Genomic DNA, 15,924 nt, shown 5'->3' with positions numbered 1-15,924 from the left:
ATATGTCGTGACAAATTAAATTTATAAGTCAAGCGCAAACCTATCGCGGTTACAAAAATTGTTTTCGGCTTTATAAACTCTGCATTTATTTAGCATTCCTATTTTGTTGAACTGATACTGTATGTACCGCTTTGAAGCCACTCATAAAGCTCACAGGTAAGAGAATTTTCTGGGTATAAACAATTTGAATAAATTGAATTACAAACAGAATCACAAAATATGCAAATATTACTTAAAATTGTTGTTGCCTGTCAAATTTGTTTTCGATACTTAGAAACTTACACAAAAATTTATGCAGAATAAAACTAAAAATTTTGCTCCTGTCGCTGAGTTTATCAAATTTATAATAATAAAAAGAGTAAAACATAAGGTATATTGCTGCACGCAAAAGCGCCAAAAAGTATGCAAAAATGTTTTCATGCATAAAAAGGATATCTGAAAAATCGGTCGCAAATCTGTCAGTGACACGCAGAGAAGTAAAAGCTATGGAGTGGGAGTTGGAGTTAAAACGCAAAATATCAAATTAAGTGATAAACCAAATGGCTGCAAAGAAAACGCTAGGGAAAATCACTATGAGATGCAAATCACGAAATTGTGGCGGAAGGTAAAAGCTAAGAAAGAAACACAAAAACCCACCAACTTGCCTGCGGACTGGTGATGAAATGATGCAATATACAATAAATCGATGAAACTGCACTGCAATACAAAGCACACTCATACAGACATATATGTATGTAGTAAGCAAAAGCTGCGCAACGCCATAGAAAATCAAAATTCTGATATGAAAGTGTGCTGGAAATATTTTTCAGGCATTTTCATGCTGTTACTACTCTCCCTCACTCTGTCACCCCCTTTCTGTCGATTTGCATATCATTTCACTTTTAGCCATGCACAATCAGTGAATGCAATTTGGTAAATTCAATTTTGTTTTCGCTTTTGTTTTGTTGTTGTTATTTTTATTGTCTTTGCATTTTGATTGCCTTTTCTTCGAGTAAAGAAAAAAAAACACCAAAGAATTTTTGGTTGAATGAAGTTTTGATGCCGGCGGTGGTAAGCATCGGTGAAAGCGACCGGAATTTTTGTTAACCCTGCAGTTAAAAGAAGAGGACATTTCCGAAAGAGATAGCTCTCTAATAAACATTCCATGACTATCTGCGAATCAACGTCCGATGGGATTAACGTGGGTAACTGCCGACGGCGGTGTTTAGCCCAAAGTGATCAAAAGCGCAGCAGATTAGGACACAAGAGATAAAATCCGAGTTCCATTCCGCCCCGAAAAGCTAGCATTTTCGCTACTAATTACAAAACGTCGACAATTTTCCTTGTTTTTTTTTTTTATTACGCGCTCAGTCAGTTTTTAGAATTCAAAGTGGCTAATCTGCGACTCCAAAAATCATCGAAATAGTGTTTGGTTCAAATCTGGCACCGCTTGGATACTAAATCACAATCACCTAGAAAATCTCTCAAGATCTCTACCCAACAGCTTGGAGTGCGCGTCGAAAGCTTTTTTCCACGATGTACCGTAATTTGGTATCCGGGTAGACATCGTAGCCGAGGCTACTACTAGTATTCAATCAATACTCTATTGCTCTCATGACCGGCTGCATATTAACATAAATGTCTTTACTCTATGGAACTATATAACACATTAAACTTCTCTCCTATTGTGCGCATAAAAGGTCAAACTTAAAGGCATAAAATTACATTTCGAGGGTATAACAGCAAAAGCTTCGAAAGTTGATTGTGGCCTCTGATGCTGTAGCTCGATAGTGGGAGTTGCTACGGAGGAATGATATGGATCTCAAAATTCAATCAATATATTTTGTGAGTCTTTCAAATTTTAATAATGCATAAAATCGGCAGTACCTGACTCTCAACAATACAGAAGAGTACACAAACGTGCATAATTATAAGGTTACAACCGTTTTGGGTGTTTGGCCGAGCTCCTCCTCCTATTTGTGGTGTGCGTCTTTGTTCCACAAATGGAGGGACCTACAGATTTGTTATGGTGCCTCCGTACAACAGATGGTTTTTTATGAGGAGCTTTTTCAAGGCAGAAATACACTCGAAGGTTGCCTGTCTAGGAGCGACCGCTATTAGAAAAAACTTCTTCTTCATTTTGGTGTTTTAGGGAGATTGGAACCTACGTTCTTCGAATGGTAGTCACGCACCAATCCAAAGAGCTCAGTAATAGGCAATGAATTGAACTCGGAATCATTTTAAAGCACTGAGTTTTATGTTTCGATTAGTTTTATATTTGTACACAGTGCTGACATACATTACTCCAAAGCAGTCTGTACTTTAGGTTCTTTCCTACCCGAATGCAAACATTTCTTCACCGGTTGGGATGATTTTGTTCGAAATAAACAGCAATAAACAACTGCTGGAGTTCAGTAAACCATTCAATGAATTCTATCGGCTGTGCATGATCAATAGGTTTAACTACCTGTGTCAACTGAACTTTGTAAGAAAGAAGGCACAGATCTTTGTTGAACTTGAATTAACTTTCGTGGACTGTCATATACTTCTGCTCAAATATGAACGAGACTGATTTCATAAAACACAAACGGTTAATTATTGTTCAATTTTTATTTTATCTCCTTCAAAGTAATCACCATTGGAGGCCAACGTTTTTTCCAACCATCATAGCATTTCTGGAAGGCCGATTTCGGTATGGATTTCAGTTCCTCCTTCTTGGAATTCTCTTTTATGACTTCAATTGTCTCAAAATGTTTTCCACGGAGCGGCAACTTGAGCTTGGGAAACAGGAAAAAGTCACATGGAGCCATGTCAGGCAATAATCGCGAACAAGACGTGATGTGTGAGCTGGTGCATTATCGTGATGCAAGAACCATGACTTGTTGTCCCACAATTCCTGCCTTTTAAGAAGAATGTTCTCGCGCAAACGCTTTAAAATGTCTAAATAATATTCAGCGTTAACCGATCGGACTTGCGGAAGGAACTCCGAGTGCACCACACCTTCGTAATCGAAAAAAACAGTCAGCATAACCTTAATTTTTGAGCGACTTTGGCGTGGGTTTTTGGGTTTCGTCTCCTCCAGTGTACCACTGGAAAACACGTGCACGCGATAGAGCAGAGTCCCCATAGGTTGTCTCCAACATTTTTAAGGCGTCTGAAGCCGAAATTTTGTTGGAATAACAAAGTTTCAAACAAATTTTTTGTTCAACTTGAATTTCCATCGTTAAATTCGAAAAGCACACTCGAGCTTGGCTTGTTTACAGTAGCACAGAAAAAAAACTATGTGACATATCACGCTGAAATTTGCCATGTAAGACCAGTCCTACCATCCAACAAAAATTTATTTTTGCCATATGTCATCCGCGGGCCGTTTTATTGATAAAGTCTGCATCGTACTGCCGCCATACTAACATTTGAACGGATTCATACTGGACGGCCAGTATGGTTAGCATCACTAATCGACTGAGTTTCTCTGAATTTTTTCATTACTCTCTTCATAGTTGATGTTGATAATTAAGACCATATTTTAAATGGAATTTGCAAAGAGTGACGGCCAAACTTTGGATACCTTTTAAAATATTCTTCAACAGAGCAAGAACCAGTATTACCTCCGAACGTACTAGTTTTGCCCTAGTTCCAAAGAGGTTCGATTTACTGCAGTGTACTTGCACACATACCTATGCAACTTCGCATGAGCTTATAAATGTTTTGTAGTAAAATAGGATTCTCTTCCATGAGCATGTTAGCATTTGCAAGGGAAACGATCGGAATTTGGTATTTGGGGAAAAGTTAATATTCCATTTGTCTCTATTTAGAACAGCTCATTCGGTCATTGTCACAAGGGATAGCCACTTACTATTCTCTGTCAACATTTTGAGCTCGAGTGGGTTAGAAATATGTGTATTTTAAACGTAAAGATTCACTACGAAGATCGATAGGATAAATACTCATGAGCTTGCGAGTGAGGGAAAAAGTATATTAATTTAAGATTTGTAAGGCTTTCGATTCTTACAAATTGATGAGATGCATAAAATTAAGAAAAATAAGTGCCTCTTAAGTAGGGCAGTAAGTGCAAGCTAGATGAGAATTTGTGCAGAGCTTTATAATCACTACCATTCAAAATCCTGTTTATATTCAAGAGATCTTATGTATTTTTACCAAAACGTTCACTACCAAAATTTGTAGAGACAGGCAGGTACGAATGACGCGCTGAATATTTTCTGGGACATCCAAGTTACAAACTGCACAAGCGGTAGAAGTTACTTGTATTTAGATTGAGGAGTCCTCTCCTTTGTACTAAGATTATTTATACATATACCTGTACGTATAATTTCCATGAAAGAATATTTAAAAGTAATGTAGATTCTTTAATTATCAACTTTTGTCAGCCATCTGGAGCCACTTAATAAATCCGTGATGTCCTTTTGGAAAAGCTACTTTTTATTTCAGAGCAAATTCTAAGGAAAAAGCATAGATATGAAAACTTTGGCTAAGCAGTTAGCAGGCAATGCTGCTTTATCTATTCTGTTTTGCTTTTACTCTCGCATATTTCAATTCTGTGAAATACGCGTGCTTTTCATGAAATATTTTCATTTAACACCGTTTTTAGCTGCAAATCAAGGTAAGATTATAGTAAAAAGTTTTATAGCCGTATTTTAATATTGCAGTATATTTCTTATTATATACTTATATTACATTAGTTAAACGAGCCAGTGATACGTAACAGGTGGCGCTAAAGTAATCCTCCTATCAGAAAATGCTATAAATTTTGCGATTGGACCCTAATGTCAGTTCTGTTTTGACATTTGTGTAGTAAACACATGCGGAATACTCGTTAATAAACAATGTTACGCTACACTGCTCCAGAACGCGGAATATTGCTGACAATTTATTTGACCAATAATCGGTCGGTGACTTTGGCACAACGTAAATTTCGTCGCAGATTTCCTCGCCGTCCAACGCCTACTGGTGAAACACTGCGACGTTTAGCCGCTCGCCTCGAAGAGACTGGCACAACACGAGATGCTGCCAGGCGTGGGAGACCCTGGAGTAGCCGTTCTGCAGAGAATATTGCTGCTGTAGCCGAGGATGTCATGGAAGCGCCGTCGCCATCGACCAGACGACGTGCCACGCAAATGGGTATCAGTCGACGGTCTTTATAGCGAATTTTGGTACAAGATTTGAAGATGTTTCCGTACAAAGTTCAGACGGTGCATCAGCTGTTAGCTGCTGACCGCCAATCGCGTCTAACATACGCTCAAGCCATCCTTAATCACCACCAAGAGGAAGATGATTTTTCATCAAAAATAATCATGAGTGGTGAGGCCCATTTCCATCTTAGCGGGTACGTAAATAAGCAAAATTTACGCTTCTGGGGCACTGAAAATCCGCGTGTAACCCACGAAGAGCCATTACACCCGCTCAAAGTCCCTATATGGTGTGCTGTTTTCGCTGGAGGAGTCATCGGACCTTTTTTCTTCGAAGATGTCGCGGGCCAACGGTTACTGTGAATGGTGAGCGCTACAGAGCAATGATCTACGAGTTCTTTTTGCCGCAACTTGATGAATTGGGATTGGAAAACATGTGGTTCCAACAGGTTGGTGCAACGGCACACACTGCACGTGCCACAACCGATATGCTGAAGGATGCATTTCCCGGGCGCCTAATCTCCCGTTTTGGCGATTTGCACTGGCCAGCAAGATCGCCTGATTTGACCGCTACAGACTTCTTTTTGTGGGGCTTTTTGAAGTCGCGGGTTTATGTCAACAAGCCTCAGACTCTTGCAGCTCTTAAGGACAATATCCGTCAAGAATGTGAGGACCTATCGCCAGAAGTTTTGGCCAAAGTGATGGAAAATGCCATAAAAAGGGCTCAAATGGCAATCAACTGTGGCGGCGGCCAATTACATGACATCATATTCTCGACTTGATGTAAAAAAAATTAAAAGACCAAAAAAAAAATAATCCACAAGAAGAATCAAAGTTTTTCATTTTTTTTTAAATTACAGCCAAAAAACATCGCAAGGTTACTTTTGCGCCACCTTGTACAATCCGGATGAGTCTAGCTTATTTTAGAGGCTCTTACGCGAAAAAACTCTTGTGCACTCAAAACAAAACTGGGGTCCGGGGCATAATATCAGTATGGAGACGCCCTTGCTTGTACAAATGCTGCTGGAAAGTAAAAACAATGGTTATTGAGAAATCGGCGAATTCGCGTTTATTGAAAAAATTTACTGTCATGCCTGTTGTCTGCAAAGGAAATAAAAGTGCTTGGATGACCTTAGCTTCACTTGAAGAATGATTTCACAGAACTTTTTTTCCAGAAGTATGTTTATTTTTTGTCAAAACAAGGAATCCGTTTTTAATCAAAAATTGCTTAAATAAACAGGAAAAAGAGTTGGGGGAGTAATGGAGAGTAATAAAGAGCGACGACGGCGAAACATCAGTAAAGTACTTTTCTTGAAACTGTACGGTTCTAATACAGCTCATGGATCAAAACGTTATAAGGCTTACTAAATTGAACTGCAAAAAAATTCCTCTAAAGTCAAATTATTCCTTATGGAGAAACTATCGTTGAGTCACGGCAAAATATCGACCTGAAAAGTGTCATACGCTTTTTAGCTAGTGCATGGGGGATGCTCTTACAGCAACTTTAATTCAGTCATCGTTTCAAAAACTGTTAAAAAAAATTTTGTTATATTGAGTATGCATTCATCGTATTCGCTGCATCGAAGTTTCACTGCATATGTATGTAACATGATCAAAAAGTATTAAAATGTACTTAATTTTCCGTTAGCCATTGATACGCGCTATTACCTCGGTTAACCTGCCCATAATCTACTTTGCCAAATGCTCCATTCAATGTTTTAACAGAACCAACTCAAAAATCAATTTGCAAAGCCATATTCTTAATACCAATGTTTGCTTTTAAAGCGCTTTTAGCCACATTTAATTTTATTAAATAGCCCAGCTAACGCCATTTAAACCACTCAATTGCACGCAACTAACGATAGTAATTATGCGTTCACATTACTAACAATTACCTACAATTACGCCATTGACGCCTTTGTGTCTGACTCGCATTATACGAGTACTCGCATGCAGGAAGAAAATCCGACTATGTGGAGCAGCCTGGGGTGGGTGTGGTTAAATGGTTTCATTGACCGACCATTGGGACTATAATATTAAGTAGTGAAATTGCTCTAAAAGCAAACCAGCACATAGACATACACACACACAGCACAAGTATTTATAAAAGCAAACGATTTTTTTGCCTAAAAGCTAACAATGTTAAAACGAGAAAGTAATTTTTATTGTTGTTTTTGCTGCCAACATTCTTTTTTCTCGCTACCATTTTCACAAGCATGTTGGTAAGTGCTTTTGTCTGGCCTATATATACGATATACACACATTCATACACAACTGCATACAAACTTATTCGCAATCATGAATGAATCTGTGAATATGTTGGAAATTGTTTTTGCAAATTCTGTAACCCATACGCTTAAGGGCTAAGGCAAATTTGTATATGTAGTATGTAGATAGTTTGCCACAAAAATTAAAAAAAGAGAGTAAAGCAATTCGGAGCTACCCATGTTAACACACTGCACGAGTGTGTGTGATGTTCCATGGGTCAGTAGCGAACGAATATGTGCTGCCTGTGTAGCTGGTCGTCGGTAGCGAAAAGCCACTGGCGAATTTGTACGCCATTTCGAAAATGAATTGGTCGAGTTTTCATACTATTTTTTTTGTCTTAGGAGTACTTATTGTACCATCCGAGCGCAAAAAGTAAATGCGCTGTCTACACATAGAAAATGTAAATAAACGACTGCAAGGATCCTGAGATGCTGATTACCCGGAAAAAGGGCCAAAAATGCTACCAAAAAGTTTGGAGAGTTGCAGAAGGATTTACAACATAGGTGTTTTTCTACAGAAATGAAGACTGCGGCCTAGTGAAAGGTGCACAGTGAGTGCTTAAATTGTGGTGAGAACAACTTCATTTCTAAGAGATTACAAATAAGCGGAGAGTGTACCACAAATTTAACGGCCTAATAGAAAAATATGACGTAATTAAATTTACTTGCTATAGAGCAACTAAAAGTCGACAAACCTGTACGAGCTAACCCCCTTCCGTCTGCGCTATTCAACTGAGGAGGCGAGGAGTTTTAGACGGGTAATACTGCAACCTTCATCCCTTACTGCGGAATTAGTATTACCAATATAGTATAGAAGGTTATGTAGAGCAAATTGTTGATTGTGACCTCGTCAAAGTGGATGTATACTGGTAAATCTATCATGGATGAAATCGCTTCACTTATTAAGGGGGGAGCCTGGTTTATAAGGTCAAAAAATTCAATTTTTTTTTTCCTTTTAAGCGATATATTTCAGAATATTCACACAAAGTTACAGCGCCTAATTCTCAATATTTCCGTAGATACAAAGCCAAAGGTAGGCGAGCTATAGTACAAACTTTTCGTTTTTATAATTTCTTTGAATTGGCGTACATGAATGAAAAAAAACGAATGAACCTTTTGAAATGAATCATAGCTTGTTCCCTTTAGTATTAAATTATCTTCTATTTCAACTAACAAAATAGATAAAAAAAATTTGTTGTGAATTATATTTGTTTTCTTTAAAACCTCCAAAAAGTTGAAAATTTGGAATTTCTCTCAGTTTTCTTAGTTCATCTAGAATAAAAAATCATGATAATTAGAAATCCATTTGAATTTTTTGCTTTAGATAACAATTACGAGCTGTATCTTGTACGCCAGTTGGAAACTCCAGCGTTGCAACGCTCTACTAATTTCTATGTTAAACATTTTTTTCAACTTATTTTAACCAGTACAAAAATTTTTTATACTTTTTAAATGTTCATTAAAAGATAGAAAAAACTTTACAGTGCTAAATTAATTTTTTTCTTAAAAAAAAAATCGCAAAGAGATTCAATTTTTAGACCTCATAAACCAGGCTACCCCCTTAATGTACGCCATGCGGTATTGATCGTCGTAGATGAGCCTGATAAGGTCTCAATACTAGCCCGAAGTGTACCTTATTCTCGATATAACGTCTTCCTTTCCCATCACCGGTAAGCCAATTTTCTGACGATGGTGCACCTTCTAATTTAATTCGATCCCTTTGACTTTTTAAATTAATCACCAATCTGAGAAAGTTCTAGGCAAAGTAAATCTATCAAGAAAATGTGGGAGTTGCTATGTGAATATGAGTAAAACGGGAGGTAATTAAAAGTTAAGCCATTATGTATGATATGCAATATTGCAATTAGCAGAGCTCATACGTAAAAATCATATCTCAAAAAACTTAAAACAGCCTCAATCTCAACTCAAGAATGGGGAATTTGGCTGCTTGACCATAAGGAATTCGGCTAGCAAAGATCTTGTATCTTCTATGAGAAAGGAGAAGTTCTATCACAGTCTACTTTATTCTGCCTTATAAAGGGTTTTCCAATAACAGGTGATATGAGTGAATGGATTGCGCTAGATGGTTAACGAGAGATGCGAGAGATGATTAACGATTTCTTATGGCTGGAATTGGATGGTATTGCGTGAATGATAAACATTAAAAGATTAGGTTGAAGTTTGACAGAATTCTTTTTAGATAAGTGTCATTGTTCTCAACACCATTTTATCACACAGACAAATGAACTTTTCATACACTCACTGACCTAAACTTTACAAAACTAAAATATAGATATTCACAATATAAAATAAAGTTGCAAAATGAGAATCATCGTAAGTTGCCGAATTAAATACACTGATGTACACGTAAAACACCATGCATTATATTTTCTCCACCTAAAGCTTCGGTGCTTTTATTGATAGGCGATTGAATGTTGTACAGTTAGTGCTGTTATGATCCCGAATGGTTAATGCCATTAACACCAGAAACGGTCTGCTCGATATGTACGCTGCAAGGCACATGGCCTGTGTGTAAACCTGTTTATATGGCTTTTTATGTAGGTACACATACACATACTCTTCTGTGCAGCGCAGATTTATACTAAGAGCACCAGGGCGGCACAGTTTAGAGCGTGCGAAAAGAAATACAATTAGAACTTTGGCATTTTTTCAGGACTGAGGTCTGTTAGTCAAAGATTGGAGAAAGATATTTGAAAATATCAGAGCTTCAAGAATACAAATCAGGCAACTGTTTTAGAAAATAGAAAGAAAGGATACAGACAGATGAATAACAATTTATAGAAGGTCACGTTTTGGCATTTGGCCTGGAATCATATTTTGGCCATGCTACACACACATACACACATATGCATATAAATATATATAAATTGTATTTGTCGGGCAGTTTTGGTTTTACTCACCTTCCGTATCGCTGTTGTCCGACACAGGCGGCTCACTTGAAATATATTGACGTCCACTCAATAAATTGCTTTCCACAATGGGACGTTTATCTTCCAGTTGACGTCGAAAGGCTTTATGATCATCCTGCAAGTAAAGGTAAGTGATAAGAAATTATTCAATGAATTGTTAGTGTAAACATTTTATGTGTGTCAAGCCAATTTCAGCAATTAAGTGCTAATAAGTGTATATAACCTACACTTTACATTTACTATGAATAAGTTCGTGCGGTTTTACAACAGATGGCGTAACTTGATTATTATTCCATCGATCCACATTTCCAAACATTCATTGGAGAGCTACTGTCGTAAGGCACAAACGTCAGTATAAGTTTTTTATTTGAAGCGTAAACAACAATATTTTTACCACACTTGAAAATGTCGAATTTCGTGCCAAATAATGTGTTTTTGCGGGGAATTCTTCTTCATTATTTTAATATGAAGAAAAAAGCAGCCGAAAGTCATCGTATCTTGGTGGAAGTTTATGGTGAGCATGCTCTATCTGAGCGAACGTGCCAGAAGTGGTTTGCACGCTTTAAAAGTGGTGATTTTGGCTTGGAAGACGAAGAACGCGAGGGTGCGCCGCCAAAGTTCATGGATACCGAATTGGAGGAATTGCTCGATCAAGATCCGGCTCAAACGCAAGAAGAGGTTGCAAAAACTTTGGGAGTTGATCAATCAACCATTTCCAAACGTTTAAAAGCCATGGGAATGATCCGAAAGGTAGGCCATTGGGTGCCGTATGAATTGAAGCCAAGAGACGTTGAACGCCGTTTTATGGCATGCGAACAACTGCTTCAACGGCACAAAAGAAAGGGTTTTTTGCATCGAATTGTGACTGGCGATGAAAAGTGGGTCCATTACGACAATCCAAAACGTCGGGCAACGTATGGATACCCTGGCCATGCTTCAACATCGACGTCGGCGCAGAATATTCATGGCCTGAAGGTTATGCTGTGTATCTGGTGGGACCAGCTGGGTGTTGTGTATTATGAGCTACTGAAACCGAATGAAACGATTACGGGGGATGTCTACCGACGACAATTGATGCGTTTGAGCCGAGCACTGCGAGAAAAACGGCCGCAATACGCCGATAGACACGACAAAGTTATTTTGCAACATGACAATGCTCGGCCACATGTTGCACAAGTGGTCAAAACATACTTAGAAACGCTCAAATGGGATGTCCTACCCCACCCGCCGTATAGTCCAGACCTTGCGCCATCCGATTACTATCTCTTCCGATCGATGCAACATGGCCTGGCTGACCAGCACTTCCGTAATTACGATGAAGTCAAAAAATGGATCGATTCGTGGATTGCGGCAAAACCGACCGAATTTTTCACAAAGGGAATCCGTGAATTGCCAGAAAGATGGGAAAAAGTAGTAGTAAGCGATGGACAATATTTTGAATATTAAATTTGTAACCATTTTACGTCAATAAAGTTCCAAATTTCGAAAAAAAACCGCACGAACTTATTCATAGTATTTGCAGAAAAGTATTAGGCTTTTGTCTTCTACAATAAATTCCTTTGGAAAATATAAAGCCATCACAAAATTATTATTTCAGCCTAAACGTTTAAGCATTTGAAATAATTTTTGGAGCGCAGTGAAGAAAAAGTCGAGTACATTCAAATTGCACGTTTTCAAATCAAGTAAATAAGAGAATTTTTTATAAAAAAAAAATTATCAAAAATTATGATTAATGAGATAACGCAATATCATGCAACTTCCTTCTGGGCGCATATGATGCAACAAGCATTTAGAGTCATTATCATAATATCGTGCAGGAAAAAAGTGTAAAAATACATATGAAACATAACTCAACGAAATATTACCGTTTTAGACATAAAAAGTTAAACAAAGAGTATGATTTGTTTGATGGTTACGAATTAATATTTTTTAGTTTATGGAAATCAGACTGAACAGTCAGTATCTTTGATCTCTAAAGTTTTATATTTTGTATAAATTATTCCAAACCGCCAATATTTGTTTATAAATTTTGACATGTTAGTGACTAGTCACAAAAGCAAATTAACCGTTCTTGTTTTTTTTTGCTCTACTGCTACTATCTGTTGAATGTTCCTTGCTTATAACATAACTTTTTACAAATTGTTTTACAAGCCCTAGTTTTATGTGTAACGGGGGTAAAATTATACGATCCCTTGGTACTATAAGTGGGTTTGTCAGGTTCTGTTGACCGGGAACTAGCGCTTCCCGAGTAGGTCAATCTTTTTTAATACAAAGTTGTGTTTTAGCTATACTGTCCCACAAGCAAAGAAAACAGGGATGCATTGTGTAGGCCCTTTGCTAGCCCAGAAGGACACTTGAGAGCCAGTTGTGTGCCACATATTTAATTTTATCTAAAACCAGGGTAACAGTTGTATATTCTTCTTGTTTTAGTAGAAGGTGCAATAGGCAACGACCCAAATGTGGTCCCATTGTGCAAGAGAATGCACAATGAATATCTACATATATCTTTACAAAATGGGTAAGGCTTTCTCAAGTGGGCCACAAAATTACCAAAGTGAATATTTTGCGATGAAATTCAGCCAGCACTGAGTTCTATCATCCAGAAGCACACTCAGAAAATTTTGTTGCAAAATTCTAAGTAGTTTTGTTTTTATTAACTATCGAAGTTTTTTGAAGCGATTGAATAATTATCACATTTCTCGTAAAGTAAGTATCCGATTACAACGATTTTTCAACTGCAGTTAGATAAAGGATGATATTTTCCAAATACGTTATTTTTGTTCCGAAATTTTATGTTTTGTTGTTGTAAATAATTTTTTTTTTAATAAAAAATTTAAAATTTAGCTAATTTCTGTGGGATGAAACATTTTTGAGGATATTTACGTAATAAACATCAGTGCATTTATGTGTGAAAGAAAATGCGTGCAATTCGAAAAGGATTGATTACAATTAATTTTTTTGTGGCATGATGCGCGCTCCGACTTGCGCGGAGATGCGAACTCCGGCGCTCCCGTGACGCGCACGAACACGCAAACGGTGGCTCGCGGGCGGCTTGCGAAAAACCGTGCTTTGGACACGTCTCAACGCGATATGTTTCCGGAAGATCAGTTTTGCCGACTTTGGCATTAGATCTTAGTTGCGCAGTAATTAAAAATATATTTTGCGGTAAAGAAAAATATAGTTGGATAGAACTCGAGATTGAATAACATTTTTGGTGGAAATAATCGCCCGAACGAGTTGACTATTCATAGTTTGGTGAAAAATGTCAAAAATCTGATTCTGTCGAAGATAGAAAAAGCTAGACGTTCTATTGAGAATATTCCTACAAGTGTTGCGCACAGTTTTGCTGAGCAACCTTCAAATCGATATTTCGCCGATCTCAACAGCTTGGCATTCATATAGACGAGCTCATGGTATACCTATATATATAATAACGTTGTTGACACCTGCTTCTCTCTAAACCTGTTGACCTCTAGACAACTAAAGAAGTAATAGTGATATGAAAGTTTACTTGATCTCGCCAAAACGGAATGTTCGATTTCGAATTTCTTTGTTACTCGTACAAGACTCTCATCATGCCCGTTCTAACGTATGGCGCAGATGCGTCGACGATGACAACATCCAATGAAGCGACGCTTAGAGTGTTTGAGAGAAAGATTTTGCGTAAGATTTTTGGACCTTTGCACGTTGGCAACGGCGAATATCGCAGGCGATGGAATGATGAGCTGTATGAGCTTTACGACGACATAGACATAGCGCAGCGATTAAAGATCCAGCGGCTACGTTGGCTGGGTCACGTCGTCCGAATAGATACAAACGCTCCGGCTCTAAAAGTACTCAATGCGGTACCAGCTGGTGGTAGTAGAGGAAGAGGAAGGCCTCCTCTGCGTTGGAAGGATCAGGTGGAGAAGGACTTGACTTTACTTGGTGTGTCCAATTGGCGCCGGTTAGCACCAGAAAGAAACGACTGGCGCGCTTTGTTGAACTCGGCCAAAATGGTGTAAGCGGTTATCGCACCTATTATGAAGAAGAAAGAATTAACGAAAGAAAATGGCGAACTGACATTTACTATTGTTTGAACAGCTCAAATTACACTTTTCCATTTCATAGACTTTTTCAATCTGCAATTTCCTCGAAAATTTCTCTACCAACAGGTTTTATGTCCCAAAAACTCACAAAAACACTGAAAGCACTTGAATCTGTGTAATAATGCATTCAACTCCATTACATTGTATTTTCGTCCGTAATTGCTTAATGACCCTTGTCCACGTTGTAACATACACACACATACTGTGATTGTCATACATGCATGCGCACATGTGTTTGACTGTGTGCGAATGCATGTGTAACGGTTGAGCGCTTAACACTATCCCAAACGCTCACTAAGTGGCATAACATGAGTAAGGGAAAGTTTTTGCACACCGCAAAGAAAATCACTTAAGGGTTTGGCGTGATTGTATACATAACTATTAACCATAAACGAAAACAAATGAACAATAAAAGAAAAGAAACAACACAAAAGCAACAGCTATTCAAAATAGCAAGCGTTCGAGTACAGAAAGCAACACAAATGAAACTAAAAGTCAGTGCAGTTAGACACTTCAGTTGCTTGTTCGCCCAGTTCCCTGCACAGTGGTGATATAAAACTTAGCTAAGTCCCACGCCAACCCACACTACTACACCAGAGTATTGCTAGTATATGGCCGAAACTTTTTGGAACTGCTGGACATATATATATACGACGCTTTGCGGACTCTGAAATGGTGGCCACATGGACAGTGAAGTGGGCAGTCCCCGCAGCCAATTGAATCGCTGTTTTAAGCGCTGCAGGCAATAGTTGCAAAGTTTTGGTTTGTTGGTAGCACACAGCCAGTCAAAATAATGATCCTGTGAGGCGGGCTCATAGCCTTGAGCTATTTTTCGGTCATCAGTTTTTGAAAGGCCATAGGGCTGAGTTGCAGTACCAGTTTTTAGGCGCATTACTTGCCTTGTGATGTTTACGGAAATTCGCGGCTCTTTTCATGTTTTTTTATTGTTAAGAGTTTGCTTTTTCAAACATCCATTCGTGGCTTGTATGTATTTTCTCAGCCTTGTTAGACAACCAACAAATTCGTCACTTCAGCTGCCTGCTCAGCAAGCGTCCTTCCATTCAATTTGTTTTTATTTATTTAAGCGGAAAAAATAAGTAAATGGTGGGCATGGAAGAAGGCTTAACAATACTGTCATTGTTTACCGCATAAATATATTAAATCAAAATTTCTTTAATGTATTCTATATCCCTTTTTCTCTTTTCTTTCTTACCAAATCTTTTTTTTCTCGTTTTTTGACGATTTTTATGCTCTTTTAGCTGCTAAACGCAGTTTATCGCCATCGTAAACCTGACTAATGCTTTTAGTTGCAGATCTGCTTTTAATAAGTCGTGTTAAAGCATATTCAGCGGAACAAACAATTAATGAACATTTTTGGAAAACAATTAAAAATAAAAAAAAAACATTATGGTACTATTTACAATTTTGCTAGTGGGGCGAAGAATTCAATTAAACAATTTTTAACTCTTAAGAACGTTTAGTTAAATAACAGGTCAAAGATTTGATGAAAGAT

General features: G+C 37.9%; 1 protein-coding gene across 1 annotated transcript in view; it reads right to left on the bottom strand.

The window, feature by feature from the left end:
- LOC128866397 (dystrophin-like) overlaps positions 1 to 15,924 on the bottom strand; it is a 101,806-nt gene that overhangs the window by 6,591 nt on the left and 79,291 nt on the right. Inside the window, exon 4 of the mRNA XM_054107136.1 lies at positions 10,315 to 10,438. Within this exon, the coding sequence (XP_053963111.1) occupies positions 10,315 to 10,438 (124 nt within the window). The remainder of the gene's footprint in view (positions 1 to 10,314; positions 10,439 to 15,924) is intronic.

Source organism: Anastrepha ludens, chromosome 2, assembly GCF_028408465.1.
Source record: "Anastrepha ludens isolate Willacy chromosome 2, idAnaLude1.1, whole genome shotgun sequence".
In the NCBI taxonomy this organism is placed as follows: Eukaryota; Metazoa; Arthropoda; class Insecta; order Diptera; family Tephritidae; genus Anastrepha; species Anastrepha ludens.
Note: the sequence above shows the minus strand (reverse complement) of the source record. Positions and strands in the feature narration are given on the sequence as shown.